This window comes from Paecilomyces variotii, assembly GCF_004022145.1.
Source record: "Paecilomyces variotii strain CBS 101075 chromosome Unknown C8Q69scaffold_2, whole genome shotgun sequence".
Lineage (NCBI taxonomy): Eukaryota > Fungi > Ascomycota > Eurotiomycetes > Eurotiales > Thermoascaceae > Paecilomyces > Paecilomyces variotii.
In genome coordinates, this window is record NW_021167141.1 from 2,513,248 (window position 1) to 2,528,830 (window position 15,583).

Here is a 15,583-nt window from a genome sequence, read left to right on the forward strand (position 1 = left end):
AAAGAAGGAGAACAGGACTCAGCTTCCGCTGGCAGGGCTATTTGGAGCGCGAAGTAGATATCATATAAAAATATGCTCCCATAATGTCTGCTCGACGGAGGGGTTCCACATCCATTGTACACAGTAATCAAAGCACTCTGATTGAACCATTGCTGACCCGTTAGACGAAGACTAGAGTACGTCTTTCAACGGCCAGTTCCCTAAGGGGACAAGACAATGTAGAAGATTATAGCTGGAATGTACATATGTCGGCTACACAGGCCAGCAGCAGCGGTGGAATATTCCCGGTAGTTACATGTACTGCCACACGGGTAATCCCTCAGGTAGATAGAAGATTTAAGGTTGTATGTAGATCCTTGTCAGGCAGAATACCCAAAGATCAAAGACTCATAGAGCGACCGACTAAGACTGACAGAATCTCGCCAGATGTTTCCTCTCGATCTGATGGTTAGAGCAGTCCTGCTCCACGTATCCCGCATACTCGATAGACGCTGTCATCCGCGAACCCCCGTCAGGTATCTGCGGCTGTGATGAGGCCATCTGGCATTTAGCTTGGCAGTTGGATGAAGACGCAGACCGACCACGCAGGGGGCAGAGAGTCGACGATCACGGAAGAAAATCGCCCACACAGCGAGCAGAGAATCGCGCGGCGGGATTGATCTCACGTGACCCTGAAAAACCCTTTGCCCGTGTGGAGGCGCTAGCACCGAAAGCGGTTTAGGGCACGGCGCGCAAAACATGGGTAGGCGCGCCGGCCTCCAGATGGCCCCAATGATATAAACAGGCTGCGTGACCTCGAAGAAAACTCGATGATCCAGCGCAGTCAGCAACCAAAGCCCGCAGCAACGACTCTTGCGACTCTGCCCTAGCTAACTGCCCTAGCTGAACCCCCCCTCCACTCGCCACCTCTTCCCCCCGACCCATCGTGCTGCCGCGGATGGACGACGCGTGCTGGCCTTAGCCATAGCTCTCTGGGCGTCCGGCTTGTTTTGTCGCTGTACCGTCGCTCGTCGCTCGCTCTGATCGCGCGCTGATACCCGGAGGCGGTCGGCCTCATTGCGCATGCTCTGTATCAATATTGCCTCGTGTTATTTACAGTCCCGTTCTGCTTGCGCCGTGACCTGAGGTCATCTACTTCCCAGTTGCCGCCTTACTTAGTGGCGAGCCCGTTAATCATACTAGGTAATATTTATTATTGCATGATTATTGCAACGCCGCCATGACTTCCAGGTAAGTTACCGTTTTCCGCCATACCGGCCCTTGCATCCCGCGATACCGCGCTAACCGTTTTCCTCGCTAGGCTCGATCGTCTGGTCACGTGAGTATCCTCCCGCCGCAGCCAATCATGGCCTTCATCCGGACTGACCAATCATGTACGTAGGCTGCTCGAGACCGGCAGTACTCAGGTCATCAGAAACACGGCCGCCCAGCAACTGGCCGATGTGCAGAAGCAGCATCCAGATGAGCTCTTTAATCTGCTAGGTCGCATTCTGCCGTATCTCCGGTCCAAGTCATGGGACACACGGACGGCTGCCGCCAAGGCCATCGGGCTGATCGCCGCCAATGCAGAGCCCTTCGACCCCAACCAGGATGATGGCCAGGGGATCAAGAAGCCAGAGGATGACCAAGACGTTGATATCAAGCAAGAAGGTGATGGTCTACCGGAAGACGACTCGCTTCTGCAACTCGAGCGTCTCGACATCTCCTCGGTTCTCAAGTACGGCAAGAAGCTGCTTGGCACCGCCGGCAAGGAATATGAATACTCTCTGGCCGCCATGGACCCGGCCTCCCGATTACAGCAGCAGAAGAAGACCTTGACGTCGCGGCTGGGTCTCGCTGGGGAGTATCTCGAGGACGAGCTCATTGACGATAATGACCTCAACCTCACCCTGCAGCAACAGTCACGTCCCAAGCTGGACACGTCTCTGCCGGCTTTGTCGCGCCAGAACAGCGTCCAAAACGCTTCCTCCCCTCATCCATCCCCCCTAGAACATCCCAACGGCGATGAGTCTGGTCTAAGCAAGCGCCAGCTGAATCAGCTCAAGCGCAAAAACAAGCAGAACGCCAAGATGGGCGCAAACAAGGTCCGCGTGGTCGATGTGTCTGGTCGAAAACCTTCCGATCAGGTATCGACGCCCGCGCCCGTTCCTACCCCCCACCCGATCAAAACCGAGGAAAGCAATGGGGAGCAGAAGCCAGACTATTTCTCGCTCGACAGGGACGGCGGGGATGATGACTCGAAGATCGTCTCCGAGTTTAAGGGCGCCGTTGTCCCTGAAAAGCCTGTGATCCAGACGGAAGCCGAAGAACAAGGCCTGACATGGCCTTACGAGCACGTCTGTGAATTTCTCATGGTGGATCTCTTTGATCCAAACTGGGAGATCCGTCACGGAGCTGCAATGGGATTGCGAGAGGTCATCCGGGTGCAGGGTTTGGGTGCTGGGCGTGTGCATGGGAAAAGTAGGGCTGAGAACGATGCTCTGAACCGCCGATGGTTGGATGATCTGGCCTGTCGACTCGTCTGTGTCTTTATGCTGGACCGCTTCGGTGACTACATTTCTGACAATGTTGTCGCTCCCATTCGAGAGACAGTCGGCCAGACTCTTGGCGCTCTGTTGTCCCACTTGCCGGCCAAGTCAGTCGTTGCAGTCTATAACATTCTTCATAGGATCATCATGCAATCGGATTTGGGTCTGGATCGTCCCATTTGGGAGGTCTGCCATGGTGGCATGATTGGATTGAGATATCTCGTAGCGGTTCGAAAAGACCTGCTAGTAAAGTATCCCAAACTAGTCGATGGAGTCCTACAAGCTGTCATGAAGGGTCTCGGAGACTACGACGACGATGTCCGGGCTGTCAGTGCGGCTACTCTGGTCCCAATTGCCGGAGAGGTTGTCTCCTCTCGGGCTGGCGCTTTGAACCAACTCATCAACATCGTGTGGGACTGTCTTTCCAACTTGCAGGACGACCTGAGCGCGAGTACTGGATCCGTGATGGATCTCTTAGCAAAGCTCTGCACGTTCCCTGAGATCCTCGATGCCATGAAAGCGAATGCCGCGGACGACCCGGAAGCGTCTTTTGCTAACCTGGTCCCACGTCTGTATCCTTTCCTCCGTCACACAATTACGAGTGTACGAGCGGCTGTTCTCAGAGCCTTGATGACCTTCCTCAAACTGGAGGGCGAAGGAACGAATGCCTGGGTGGATGGGAAGACTATGAGACTTGTTTTCCAGAACTTGTTGGTCGAGCGGAACGAGGGTGTCTTGAAACAATCTCTCCAGGTCTGGTCAGAGCTTCTCCAAGCCCTGGAGAGTCGTGGTTTCTTCAAATCAGAAGGCGAATTGGTCTCTCACGTCCAGCCGCTGATCACCCTGAGTCTGGGTCCATTTGGAGTTCCCCGATATCCGATACCGATGAATACCTCGTTGTTTATCAAACCATCTGGATTGCCCTATTCGAGTGCAGCGATTACTCCTGCAAAGTCTGCCTCTCCCGGTGCTTCCACACCTGCTGCGGAACAACCAGCCAAAGGACGCAGACGTAAATCGGAGAAGAAGGAGGTTGCTCTCCCTTCAACCCACAATGTGGATGGCCACATGCTTCAAGGTGATGTCGACCTCGTGGGAGCTGAGACTCTCATGAGATCGAAGATCTATTCTGCGAAGGCTCTCGGAGAGTTCTTGACGCTGTGGGATAAACACGAGCTGCCAAGTCTTTGGCAACTTATTCTTTCCGGCATCAACTGGCCGGCATCAAGCTCTCAACTCGTTGCTTCGATGATTGTCGAAGAATACGCAAGGAAGAACGGTACCAGCAGCAAGTACGTGTCGCTCCTGTGCGAATCGCTACGTCCAGTTGTCGAAACCGAACGCCCGTCATGGTACAGTGATATCGCTTGCTATCTGCAAATTGCCAGGGCCCAATGCCATTCTCTCCTCAATGCCTTTAGAGATCATGGCCATGTGCCTCCTTCAAGACTCCCGACGCTTGCTGTCGTCGTCCAAGGTGATACTGAAGCTGGGCCCAATGCCTTTTCTATCGCCGACGCAGAAAAGGTTATCGGCCCTGACTTTGAGCGGTTGAAGAAGAGCCTCACGCCGGCCCAGCGCGTTACTGCTCTGCAACTCTTGAATGATACTCGATCTACTGCGACGATAGCGATAGAGGAAGCCAAGGCTGTCAAGGATATCCGAGACATGCGTATCCGAGCCGCGGCCGCGGGTGCTCTGGTGGCTATGCAGGATATCCCCAAGAAACCAAGTCAGATCATCAAGGGCATGATGGACAGCATTAAGAAAGAAGAGAACGCTGAACTTCAGCAACGGTCGGCCACTGCGATCTCCATCCTGGTCGGCTACTACACCGCAGCTGCGAAACGTGGCCCTGTGGACAAAGTCATTGGCAACCTGGTCAAGTATTGCTGTGTCGATACTTCGGAAACTCCAGAGTTCCAGCACAACGCCCACCTCGAAAAGACTATCTTGTCCCTTAGGAAAGAAGAAGATCGACGAGACCATCCTGATGCTGCCAAGTTCGAGAGAGAAGCCAGGGAAGCCAGGATCATGCGACGAGGAGCCAAAGAGGCTCTGGAACAACTGGCCTCCAAATTCGGCCCGCTTTTGCTTGAGAAGGTGCCTAATCTGGCTGCGCTTATCGAGCGACCTTTGCGGGATGCCCTGGCTGGGGAACTACCAAAGAGCATCCGGGAGCCTGATAATGAGCTCGGCCAGGAGGTTGTGGATGGCCTTTCTACGCTTCGTGCCCTTCTTCCCAAGTTTGATCGTGGTCTCTACCCGTGGGTGATCGACCTAATGCCCATTATTGCCAAGGCTCTTCAGTGCGAGCTTTCGGTTATCCGGTATGCGGCCGCCAAGTGTTTCGCTACTATCTGTAGTGTGATCACAGTGGAGGGCATGACTATGCTCGTGGAAAAGGTTCTTCCTACCATCAACAATGCTCTGGATGTTCACTATCGCCAGGGCGCCATCGAGTGTATCTACCACTTGATCCACGTGATGGAAGATGAGATTCTGCCATATGTCATTTTCTTGGTCGTCCCTGTTCTGGGAAGAATGAGCGATTCGGACAATGATGTTAGACTTCTCGCCACTACATCGTTTGCAACCCTTGTTAAGCTTGTTCCTCTTGAGGCCGGCATTCCGGACCCGCCAGGCCTGTCGGAAGAACTTCTCAAGGGCCGTGACCGTGAGAGGAAGTTCATGTCCCAGATGCTGGATGTGCGCAAGGTCGAACCGTTCCAGATCCCCGTCGCCATCAAGGCAGAGCTCCGTTCTTATCAGCAAGAGGGGGTGAATTGGCTTGCTTTCCTCAATCGTTACAACCTACATGGCATTCTCTGTGACGACATGGGCCTGGGTAAGACCTTGCAGACCATTTGCATTGTTGCAAGTGACCACCACATGAGGGCCGAAGAGTTCGCCAAGACCCAGGCTCCGGAAGTCCGCAAGCTTCCCTCTCTGATTGTTTGCCCCCCAACACTGTCAGGACACTGGCAGCAAGAGATCAAACAATACGCACCTTTCCTCTCTACCTTGGCTTATGTCGGGCCTCCAGCGGAACGTTCCAAACTCAAGGGCCAGCTCGAGTCTGCAGACATTGTGATTACATCCTACGATATTTGCAGGAATGACAATGATGTGTTTATGCCCATTAGTTGGAATTACTGTGTTCTCGACGAAGGTCATCTCATCAAGAATCCCAAGGCCAAGATCACGGTGGCAGTCAAGCGTCTCGTTAGCAACCATCGTCTCATCTTGTCGGGAACCCCCATCCAGAATAATGTTTTGGAGCTTTGGTCGTTGTTCGACTTCTTGATGCCAGGATTCTTGGGGACGGAGAAGGTGTTCCTGGATAGATTCGCGAAACCAATTGCGGCTAGTCGCTTCAGCAAGTCATCCTCGAAGGAACAAGAGGCTGGTGCCCTGGCAATCGAAGCGCTCCACAAGCAAGTCCTTCCGTTCTTGCTGCGCCGCCTTAAGGAGGAAGTGCTTAACGATCTGCCCCCGAAGATCCTGCAGAACTACTATTGCGACCCCAGTGAGCTGCAACGGAAGCTTTTCGAAGACTTCACGAAAAAGGAACAGAAGGACCTTGTGCAGAAGGTCGGAAGTGCAGACAAGGCTGCCAAGGAACATATCTTCCAGGCTCTGCAGTACATGCGTCGCTTGTGCAACTCCCCTGCCCTCGTTGTGAAGGAGGGACACAAACAATATGACGAGGTCCAGAGGTATCTCGCTGCTAAACACTCGCACATCCGGGACATCTCCCATGCACCCAAACTTACCGCTCTTCGCGATCTCCTCCTTGACTGCGGTATCGGTGCTGATCCGGGCAATGAAGGTGAACTGGACACTGGCGCCAGTTATGTCAGCCCACACCGCGCTCTGGTGTTCTGTCAAATGAAGGAGATGCTCGATATCGTACAGAACGATGTTTTCAAGAAATTGCTTCCTTCGGTACAGTATCTCCGCCTTGATGGTAGTGTGGAGGCCACGAAGCGCCAGAGTATCGTCAATCAATTCAACACCGATCCCAGTTACGATGTGCTGCTTTTGACAACGAGTGTGGGTGGTCTTGGTCTTAATCTCACTGGTGCCGACACGGTCATCTTCGTGGAACATGACTGGAACCCGCAGAAGGATATCCAGGCTATGGACCGTGCTCACCGTATCGGCCAGAAGAAGGTCGTCAATGTCTACCGTCTGATTACCAGAGGCACACTAGAGGAAAAGATTTTGAAGTAAGTTACCATGCTGCCCATATCAACTCACATTACAAGCACGTGCTAACCCTTGCCCAGTCTCCAACGCTTCAAGATCGATGTCGCCTCGACGGTGGTCAACCAACAAAACGCCGGCCTCAACACCATGGATACCGACCAGTTACTGGATCTTTTCAACCTAGGCGAAACAGCCGAAGGCGCCGAGAAACCCGGCGACGCAGCCGTGGGCAACGAGATCGACATGGTCGATATCGACGGCGAAGTCAAAGAAAAGGGAAAGAAAGGCTGGCTCGACGATCTCGGCGAACTCTGGGACGACAAACAATACCAGGAAGAATACGACCTAGATTCCTTCCTGCACACTATGAAGGGATAACCTACCTGAAGCCCCCCTTCCCTCCCTTATCCCCTTTTATGTACTTATGTAACTTTTTTTTTTCTCATTTTCTCTTCTTCTCCCGATTTGGATGCATTTCATCTTGGGCTTATCTTTTTTCCCCTTTACTTGGTCGAAGGCGTCAGGACGGAGACACGAAGAAACGAACGAACCCTGTTCTATTATTAGCATCATTTATGAACTACTTTTCTTTTTTTTTTTCTTGTTATTTTCATTATCCTGAATTGGTACCCCGTTTTCGTTGCATGTCTTTTTTTTTTGCTTAGCATATGCAAGGAAAGAAGGGGGAAAAGAGAGAGAGAGATGAGATGACCTTTTTTTTTTTTTTTTTTACTTTCTCTTGTATTAGTATTTAGTTAGATAGATATTAGTACACTGATGATTTTCTTCCAGAATCAGATGCGGAAATGGAAATGGAAATGGTGCACATGGGAGAGATTCTTTTACGATACTTTCTTTTTTCCTTTTCCTAGAGAGAACAATATCATTGCTACCCCGAAAATTAATTATGTGTATCTAAATAATAATAGCAATATAGTACAACGTACATGATTCCTTATTGAATATGATAATATCTTACTCAGATTCAAAACAGCAGATAAACTAGTTACCCCAATTTACTTTACACAGGAAGCAAGATAGCAAGAAAGAAAAAAAAAAAAAAAAAAAAAAAAAAAAACAGCAAGCAATATGCACTGGTGGAAAGTAGAAACAGAAAGCATTTTTGTGGTAAATTAACCCCGTAGCAAGTAGGCATGCTTTCGGAGGAACCCAAGCATTAACAAGAAGAGCAGAGAGATGAAACGTGATCCAGTCACATCCCACACAAACAGGAACCCATGAAGATTTGTCTTGATGATAACTATGTGAGCTCCATTCGCATCCCTGGATCATGCACACGTATTTGGAATGGAATGGAAAGATCTGAGAGGAAAGAGGAAAAAGGGAAGATCACAAAAGGATTCAACCACAAAACGCCAAACGACCATCACTCTGGATTCTTTGATTAGAACGCCGAAAACAATGTGTCACTGAGACAAAACTCAACGTACGAGGCGTCGAGGAGAAGTTATTTCAATCTAATGATTCATGAAAGGCGTAAGGGGTGAGTTGAGAAATACACCCGAGTTTTGCGGTGACATTTAGGAACCAATACTGAGCAGAAGCTCACCAGGCTGTTGTTCCCCGGGCCCCGAGTCCTTGGCTCCGATAGATGGGAGCCCGGAGTGTTGGTACAATTTTCGTCGAGAAAGTGACTTTCCGACATGAGTCGTAGGTAGAGATTTAGGTGCGCTGCTTTGGCTTGGCGAGCATGTTCAGACGACTCAAACTCAGGATTCGTTTGCCCCTGTCTCGAGCACTAGCAGGAGTCGCCTGCTTTTTCTGGAGGATGCGGCTGGGAGTCGCACTCTTGATAGGCTGCTTCTTCAGAGGGCTAGGGGTCGCAACCTTGGCCACGGGAGTAGAGCTCATCTTCTGACGTTTGCTGCTTCGTTCGTCATTCGCTTCTGGTGGGATATTCTCCACGTCCTTCTCATCTGTGCTGTCCCGGTGGCGCTTCTTATTGTTGATACCATGCGGAACAGCAGGCATGTTGGGGAACGGACTTGGCGGCGCAGCGGATCTTCCAACACGACGAATGGCAGGGGTCTTCGGCTTGTCGCTGTCCTCTTTGGATTCGTTCTTCTCCGGCTCCGCGTCCTTATCATCTTCGTTATCCCGGTGGCGCTTTTTATTGTTGATGCCATGTGGAACAGCAGGCATGTTGGGAAACGGGCTCTCTGGGGCAGCTGGAAGGGCAGATTCTCGAACAAGACGGATAGCAGGAGTCTTCGATTTGTCGTTGTTCTGTCTAGGTTCGCTCTTCTCCTTCTCGGGAGTCTGGAGCGGCAGAGTTGGATAGACGACGTCAGACTCGAGGGTGTTGGTGGAGGGTGCCGGGATCTTGGATGGTGAAGGAGACGCTAGGGCAAATTCGTAACGAGACTTGGTGCTTGGGCTGAACTCAACCCTCTTCTTCGGAGAAGGCGTCTGGGCGGGATCGATGAAATTCACCGACGACAGTTTATCCAGCTGAATATCCGGATTGAAATCGGGAGAGGCGATGTGCGTGCCGGCTGCGATCTTCACCGGGTCGTTGGAGAACAAGGGTTGATGACGACGTAGAATCGACTTAAGGTTACCAAGACTCGGCAGGTTACTCTTCAATCTGGGATTGAACTCCGTCTGAGGAGTGCGTGGGATGGTGGTCATCTTGGAGAGAGGCGAGCGTGCCACAGGCAGCATGGAGACCTTCGATGGTTTGGCAGTTGCAGAGCGCAATGACGAGGCCTTGGTTGGTGTCATCAAGGAACTGCGGATAGACGCCCTTGGACGAGAAATGGCCGATGGCCGCGATATCTTGGGCTGGTCCGCCTTCTTTTCAGATCGGCCGGTAGAGGCATCATCACCCTCCGACTTCTTGATGCGCTTCGCTGTGGCCAGTTCTGCGATGCGGGATGGGGTGGTCGGAGTTTTGGAAGGCGAGGAGCGCTCCTCCAGACAGGCTTTCGAGCTCTTACGCTTGAGAGGCTTTGTAACAGGCTGGAAACGGCCTGGAGTAGCTCTAAAAGCAGACGGATGACCTGCAATGGAGTCCATCTTCTTGAATTCGGCCATATGAGCCTCGCTGAAACGGCCAGTCATACCCTTAGGCTTTGCAATCTTCCTGGCATTCTGTGAGTCTGTTGCCTTGCTCTCCTCACGAGCTTGTTCCGCTTTGTCGAGAATCATCTTTGCTTTGATTCTAGCCACATCTTCGCGAACGTTTTCCATGAGCTTTCTTGCTTCCTCGCTCAGCTGAGCGTCCTGGGGGAATTTGAACTCGTATGCGGGCGTGCCAAAGTCGCTCCGCGGCGAACACCTCGCCTTGGTGGGAGTGCTCTCCAGGATTCCGTCCTTGATCACGTTTCCGTTCGCATCGCGTTTGATAGGATTGAAGCCCAAAATGAGGCCAGTGTCTGGTTGCTTGGTCGTGCTGTGCCGTGCTTTACTCGGATGCATCTCTTCACGCGGTGGCTTGACGTCGCCGGCAGTGGTGGGAGTCTTGGTCAGCGGCGACTTGGTAGCGGATGCAGACATCGTCCCCTGGACAGACTTGGTAGCCGGCGTCGACATGACTGTCTCGATGTTGGGCTGCGAGCCAACTTCGGGGGTTTCATCGCGTTCCGTAAGAGCAGACAGCTTTGCAACCGTTGCGGGTGATGGCTTTGCTTCCTGGGTTCGTATTTCCTGTTAGCGGCCCTACGTCGTCATCCGCACCGTTGGGTCTCCTGAAGGAGCGGGCAGAAATGGGGTTGCTATGGCCGAGTGGCTTTTTGACAGCGTCTTGACTCACCTCGGTTGGCGTGCCGCCTCTGAGGCGGGCGGAGCGGCGAACCATGCCGATTGATGTTCAAAAGGAGTGCAGCAATCTGGATAGAGGATGATGGTTCGAGAATACGGTGGACGAGAGGATGAAGGGGTGAGGATGGAGAGAGTTGGTGGGATTCGAGAGCGGAACTTGAGAGTGCGAAGAGCGTTGATGTTCGATTTCCCGAAACGGAAGTGTAAACAAACGGCGCGCTTGACGTCAAACTTCACCGCCTTTGCTTTTCCCCGCGGGCATTTTTATAGATTATTATAGATTGATTCAACACGAAACACTCCCCCTCTCCTTATCGATTACGAGGAATGCGCTACGAAGTACATACTCCAATGACAACGATGATCCTATTTTGATACATAACTTAACTTATACCCAACACATCATGACATAACCGTGGAAATCCGCCTTGATCCCGTGTTCGCCGTTCATGCCGACTATCAATATCATCTCGGCCTTCCAGAAACCAAAAGAATGACCATCCTGCAGTCCATGACTCCATGGTAAACACCAAGCGCCAGACGCGTTCGTGAAGAATGTCATCTGACATAATATGATATCATGCAACTCACAGCACACCCCCTGATCTACAGACCGAACGGATAGGTCTCGTCGACTCCCAGTGGTGTCCTGGGCTGCACCTTCTCCAGAGGCTGCACGGCCTTGGTCACGTCGAACCAGATATAGGCGTCGAATTGGTTGTGGAGGTACGCCTGGGAGTAGTGGGAGATACGCTCTGTATCGGGACGGTAGATGACGCCGATGAAGCGCTCCAGACGCAGGTTCTCCTCCCTCATGGCCGTCCGCAGCTCTGGATCAGTGCTCTTGGGCCGAAGATCCACGAAGAAACGAGGAATGCCCGTATTGTGCGCCAGAATCTCCCAACTGTCAGCGCGAGACGGGTTCACTCGCATCACTTCCATGTCATCGTCCCATTCATGAGCTGCGGCCACAGTTCCAGTATGGGTGCCGCAGCCCAGAATAGTGACATTCTCCCGGCCAAAGTGCTCCCGGCACAGTTGGCCAATGTTCACCTCGTTGCGGCGGCTGCCCATGGCGGTATATCGCGCATCGCCGCAGTGGGAGTTGTGCGCCCAGATGATTGCCTTGGAATCTGACGGCTTGAACTGGAGCAAGCGCCGCAGCGTCTCGAACATGTGGGTGTCTCGCAGATTCCAGGAACTGGCCGAGCTGTAGTACATCGACTTGTAGTAGGCTTCCGCATCCCGGACCACGAAGGCGTTCTGCTCAGAACTATGGAACTCTTCACCATCATGTATGTCTGCGGAATACAGCAGTCGTTTCTCCAGAAGCTCACGGAGCATCTGGACCACTTGTCTCTCGCATGACTCCAAGCCCTGGACAGAAGCCAATCCGTACATGGTTGGATCATCCACCCAGCGCTGCAGACAACCATACCTCCGACGAGCAACCTTGGCCGCCTCTGGGTCAACGTGATCGAGATAATCAACAACTGCACGAATGGACGCTCCCATACTATAGAGATCTAGACCGTAAAAGCCAGCCCTCTTCTCTGCAGGAAGTTTCGAATTCCGATCTCGCATCCATTCCACGAGGTCCTGCATTTCTCGATTCCTCCACATCCAAGTAGGGAATCTCTTGAACGGCTCTTCTCTGACCCCGGTCCCCATCTTCGCCTTGGGGCCGGGACGCAGTCGTACATATCGGTCAATGACTTCTGCATCGGGCCAGTCGGCCTCGACAGCGACCATATTGTAGCCATGTTGCTCGATCATCCGTTTAGTGATCTGCGCGCGAGCAGAGTAGAACTCGGATGTACCATGACTGCCATCCCCGAGCAGCATGACCTTGTAATCTGCAAAGGAATCGAAATGCGAGCCAAAGCTCGGATCTGAGATATCAGGCAGCGGACGCGCCGCGGCGGCCAGTAACTGTTGGACTCGGGAAGCCATGGGGAATAGAGCCGGAAATCTCATCCACAACACTCTATAATTCTTATTTGTTTCTTGTTTGGTTTTTTTATTTATTTTTCAAAGCACACAATAAAAACAATAACAATAACAATCAACGCAAGCGTCTGTCGAGGATTCACCTTTTTCTTTTCGCCTTCCGGGAAAAACGAAACATGAGATCATAACCGGGTAACGCCAACCAGGATCATTATGACTTCAACGTGAAGTACATACAAACGATCCCGCGGTTTCTTTTCCGATAATCCATACGGTAGTCAGTAGGAGCTAATCTGGGAGAAGAAGAAGGTTGCTTTTCGATATTATACTGCTTGTTTTGATTCATGTATCACCGTCTGGGAGCAGCATCGAAGTACATAATACTCCACACCATCATCAGTATCAATATCAATATCAGAAGCAGAAACATGGCCACCATAATAACCCACACCCAACCATCACGTCTCCACCGCTTCCAACAAGCAATGTCAAGTGTATACGGAGATCTCTCCACCATCACAGACCCATCGAACTGGACCCCCCCTCCCAAATCCGGCGGCCATCGCGGCCGATATCTCTGGACAGACGCCTTCGGCGTCCTCAACTTCCTCACCCTCCACCAGGAAACAAACGCACTCGCTCCAACCGGCTCCAAAGACGACAAATACCTAATCCTCGCTCGCCGTCTCGTCGACACAGTCCACAACATCCTCGGCCGCACGCGCGATGGCACCGCTCGTCTCCCCGGCGCAACAGACCAAGAGCCCCTCTGGGGCGGATTACGAATTGGCAAAATGGACGAACGAGGCCCCGACGGAGACGGCCAGTATCATCATTATCTGACGATATGGATGTTCGCTCTAAACCGCGTATCGCTCGCGAGCGGTGATCCGCAATATAACCGTCTGGCGGTGCAGCTGGCGGAGGCGATTCATCCGCGGTTTTTCATTAATCGCAAATCAACCAGGCCGCGAATGGTTTGGAAGATGGCGATGGATCTGTCGATTCCGTTGGTTTCGTCAGAGGGGAATCTAGATCCGATTGATGGGTATGTGGTGTTTAGGCTCCTGCAGGCTGCGGCTATGGAGATGAATGAGGGGAAGAAGCTTGATGAGGAGATTGGGGATTATAAACGTGTGATGGAGAGAAAGGGGGAGCATTTCGTCTCGAGTGATCCATTGGATTTGGGAATGACGCTGTGGACGGCGCATTGGTTTGCGGATAGGGAGGAGTGGGCGACGAGGTTGACGGGGAGGTGTTTTGAGCAGATTTGTATAGTTCATCTTTCTACCCCCCAGATCATGCCCGTTCTTTCTTACCTTACTTTGATTCATGTTATATTGCCAAAAAGGAATGGGAGAAACAGAGACTAACCAATACCTTTCCCCCTCGCTTCTGATACAGACGAACTATTCGAAATCGACCGATATCTAGAACGAAACATCAGATATCGTCTCGCATTCCGCGAATTCGGCACCGCGCTAGGCATCAGATGCCAATCTGAACGAACCGCAGACGACAAAGAGCGTACTAAGGATTTGACCAGCTACGCGGATGCAATTGTTGACGTCTGGGATCCGTATATGGATGTGTCCTTGTCGGACGGGTTTGATGAGGATGATCTTAGACCTATCACGAGGGTGATGTATGCGACGGCGTTGATTCCGGGAGGTAAGTCTACGTCTACTTTGGTCCTTGGATACCTGGATACTTTGTTATGCTCCGTCAAGTGGGATAGCATGTGTGCTCATCGTTCTATTTTAGCATTTCGATCTGGGTATCTGGGTCCGGAACCGAAGACGATTCCTTAGTAGGTTGTTGAGTGCAAGAGGCTCAGAAATGATGATAATGTACAAGTATATTATTACCAAGCTAATCGCAAACGGAACATCATACGAAAAAAGTCTGATCCAGGAATGAATCTCATACATGGGATATACACATATTTCCTCGTCATTTATCTATACACCGGGAAATCCGACAATATCTCTCCAAGGGGACAGAATCCTAGGAAGGAAGTAGCTAATATAAACAGCGCCAATGGCGATGGCCAAACCGGATATCTGAAACACGCGCGTTAGTAAAAGCTAGTCATGGCGAGAAATAAGGCAATATCAAGGAATAAGACCTCACCTTCTCCAACCATGTATGGAACCAGATGGCAGTCATGAAGAGCATCCACCAGCTCAGTCCTGCTACTCCCCACACGAACCGCAGGCCCCAGACTTTAACTGTGTCATCTGGGGAAAGATCTGACTGCTTCTCAGCCGGTTCTTCACTGTCCTGTTTCGCTTTGCTGCCTTCGACAGATGTTCCGCTCTCCGCCCTAGACGCGCCCAAAGCCTCAAAGACCAAGAAGGCGCTTGCCAGGACGAGCATAAACACATGTCCGCTCACATCATGCCCACCGCGCCATGCACCCCCGGCCGCTTTGCACGCCGCAGCCGTAAACACCGCACTCAGCTCCGAAGCCGGATGTCCCGGGGTCTTGGGCCGTACGTCCTCGCATCTGCCTCCAGTAAGGACAAAACTGCGATCAACTATCGCCGGCCCGAAGAACCACTGCGTTGTCAATATCCACGCAAAGGTCACAATCCCATAACGCGCCAACGCCTGGACCGTCCTTCTGCCCCGCGTCCTCGAATTCGAATACGCCGGCTGCGTCAGCAGCAATACGACGAAAGCGAGCGTAGTCCACAGCCAGCCAATCTTGACAAAGTACAAGTTGAAGATATTGTCCTTGCGAGCGAAGTAGTTTACCGAGGATGGATGATGCGGTACGTTCAGATCAGATGCCAGCGTGGGTGCTAGAGGCTTCTCGACGCGGGCATCCCTCGCGGTGGGAGAGATGGTTCTGAAGATCGCTCCAACGATCAACGTGATGGGGTAGACGAGTAAGATGAGACCAGGAGGCTGGGAGGAAGGTGAGAAGCTCGTCCGCGGCGTAACGGACGGAGAGCCGTCTCGTCGTGCTGAGGCCGTTGTGCTGGCCATTCTTAGCCCATCAGAGTGTCGCTTAATCGAAAGGTGCCTCAATTCCACGAGTGCTGAATGCTGAATGGTCTGGACGAGCAGAATAAGATCCAATGTTCGAAATAATAGTCGAAAAG

The 15,583-nt window shown here is 52.0% G+C and overlaps 5 protein-coding genes across 5 annotated transcripts; 2 read left to right on the top strand and 3 right to left on the bottom strand.

Annotated features, from left to right (window-relative positions):
* Positions 1-820: 820 nt before the first annotated feature.
* Positions 821-7,471, top strand: C8Q69DRAFT_428831 (putative TBP associated factor). The gene is made up of 4 exons (XM_028628464.1): positions 821-1,230; positions 1,301-1,318; positions 1,382-6,760; positions 6,821-7,471. The coding sequence occupies exons 1-4, from the start codon at positions 1,220-1,222 to the stop codon at positions 7,116-7,118; spliced, it is 5,706 nt and encodes a 1,901-aa protein (XP_028487740.1). The 5' UTR covers positions 821-1,219; the 3' UTR covers positions 7,119-7,471.
* A 757-nt stretch (positions 7,472-8,228) lies between these two features.
* Positions 8,229-10,828, bottom strand: C8Q69DRAFT_159663 (hypothetical protein). Its single transcript, XM_028625647.1, has 2 exons — positions 10,516-10,828; positions 8,229-10,394 (listed from the first exon to the last, which is right to left on the bottom strand). Exons 1-2 carry the CDS (start codon positions 10,558-10,560, stop codon positions 8,424-8,426), a joined length of 2,016 nt encoding a protein of 671 aa, XP_028487741.1. The 5' UTR covers positions 10,561-10,828; the 3' UTR covers positions 8,229-8,423.
* Positions 10,829-10,858: 30 nt separating this feature from the next.
* Positions 10,859-12,635, bottom strand: C8Q69DRAFT_457750 (putative erythromycin esterase). Its single transcript, XM_028629933.1, has 2 exons — positions 11,117-12,635; positions 10,859-11,045 (listed from the first exon to the last, which is right to left on the bottom strand). The coding sequence occupies exon 1, from the start codon at positions 12,498-12,500 to the stop codon at positions 11,130-11,132; it is 1,371 nt and encodes a 456-aa protein (XP_028487742.1). The 5' UTR covers positions 12,501-12,635; the 3' UTR covers positions 10,859-11,045; positions 11,117-11,129.
* A 266-nt stretch (positions 12,636-12,901) lies between these two features.
* Positions 12,902-14,284, top strand: C8Q69DRAFT_398992 (hypothetical protein; the record flags this gene model as incomplete). Its single annotated transcript, XM_028627828.1, has 2 exons — positions 12,902-13,745; positions 13,878-14,284. The coding sequence occupies 2 exons, from the start codon at positions 12,902-12,904 to the stop codon at positions 14,282-14,284; spliced, it is 1,251 nt and encodes a 416-aa protein (XP_028487743.1).
* A 150-nt stretch (positions 14,285-14,434) lies between these two features.
* On the bottom strand, positions 14,435-15,467 carry C8Q69DRAFT_504747 (putative inositol phospholipid biosynthesis protein Scs3; the record flags this gene model as incomplete). Its single annotated transcript, XM_028632626.1, has 2 exons — positions 14,435-14,536; positions 14,607-15,467. The coding sequence occupies 2 exons, from the start codon at positions 15,465-15,467 to the stop codon at positions 14,435-14,437; spliced, it is 963 nt and encodes a 320-aa protein (XP_028487744.1).
* Positions 15,468-15,583: the final 116 nt, after the last annotated feature.

Excerpts from the sequence above, each read along its gene's own strand:
- C8Q69DRAFT_428831 (XM_028628464.1), top strand. Across the intron at positions 6,761-6,820 it reads CTAGAGGAAAAGATTTTGAA|TCTCCAACGCTTCAAGATCG; the intron begins GTAAGTTACCAT and ends ACCCTTGCCCAG.
- C8Q69DRAFT_159663 (XM_028625647.1), bottom strand. The coding sequence starts at position 10,560 with ATGGTTCGCCGCTCCGCCCGCCTCAGAGGCGGCACGCCAACCGAG. Across the intron at positions 10,395-10,515 it reads GAGGCGGCACGCCAACCGAG|GAAGCAAAGCCATCACCCGC; the intron begins GTGAGTCAAGAC and ends ATACGAACCCAG.
- C8Q69DRAFT_457750 (XM_028629933.1), bottom strand. The coding sequence starts at position 12,500 with ATGAGATTTCCGGCTCTATTCCCCATGGCTTCCCGAGTCCAACAGTTA.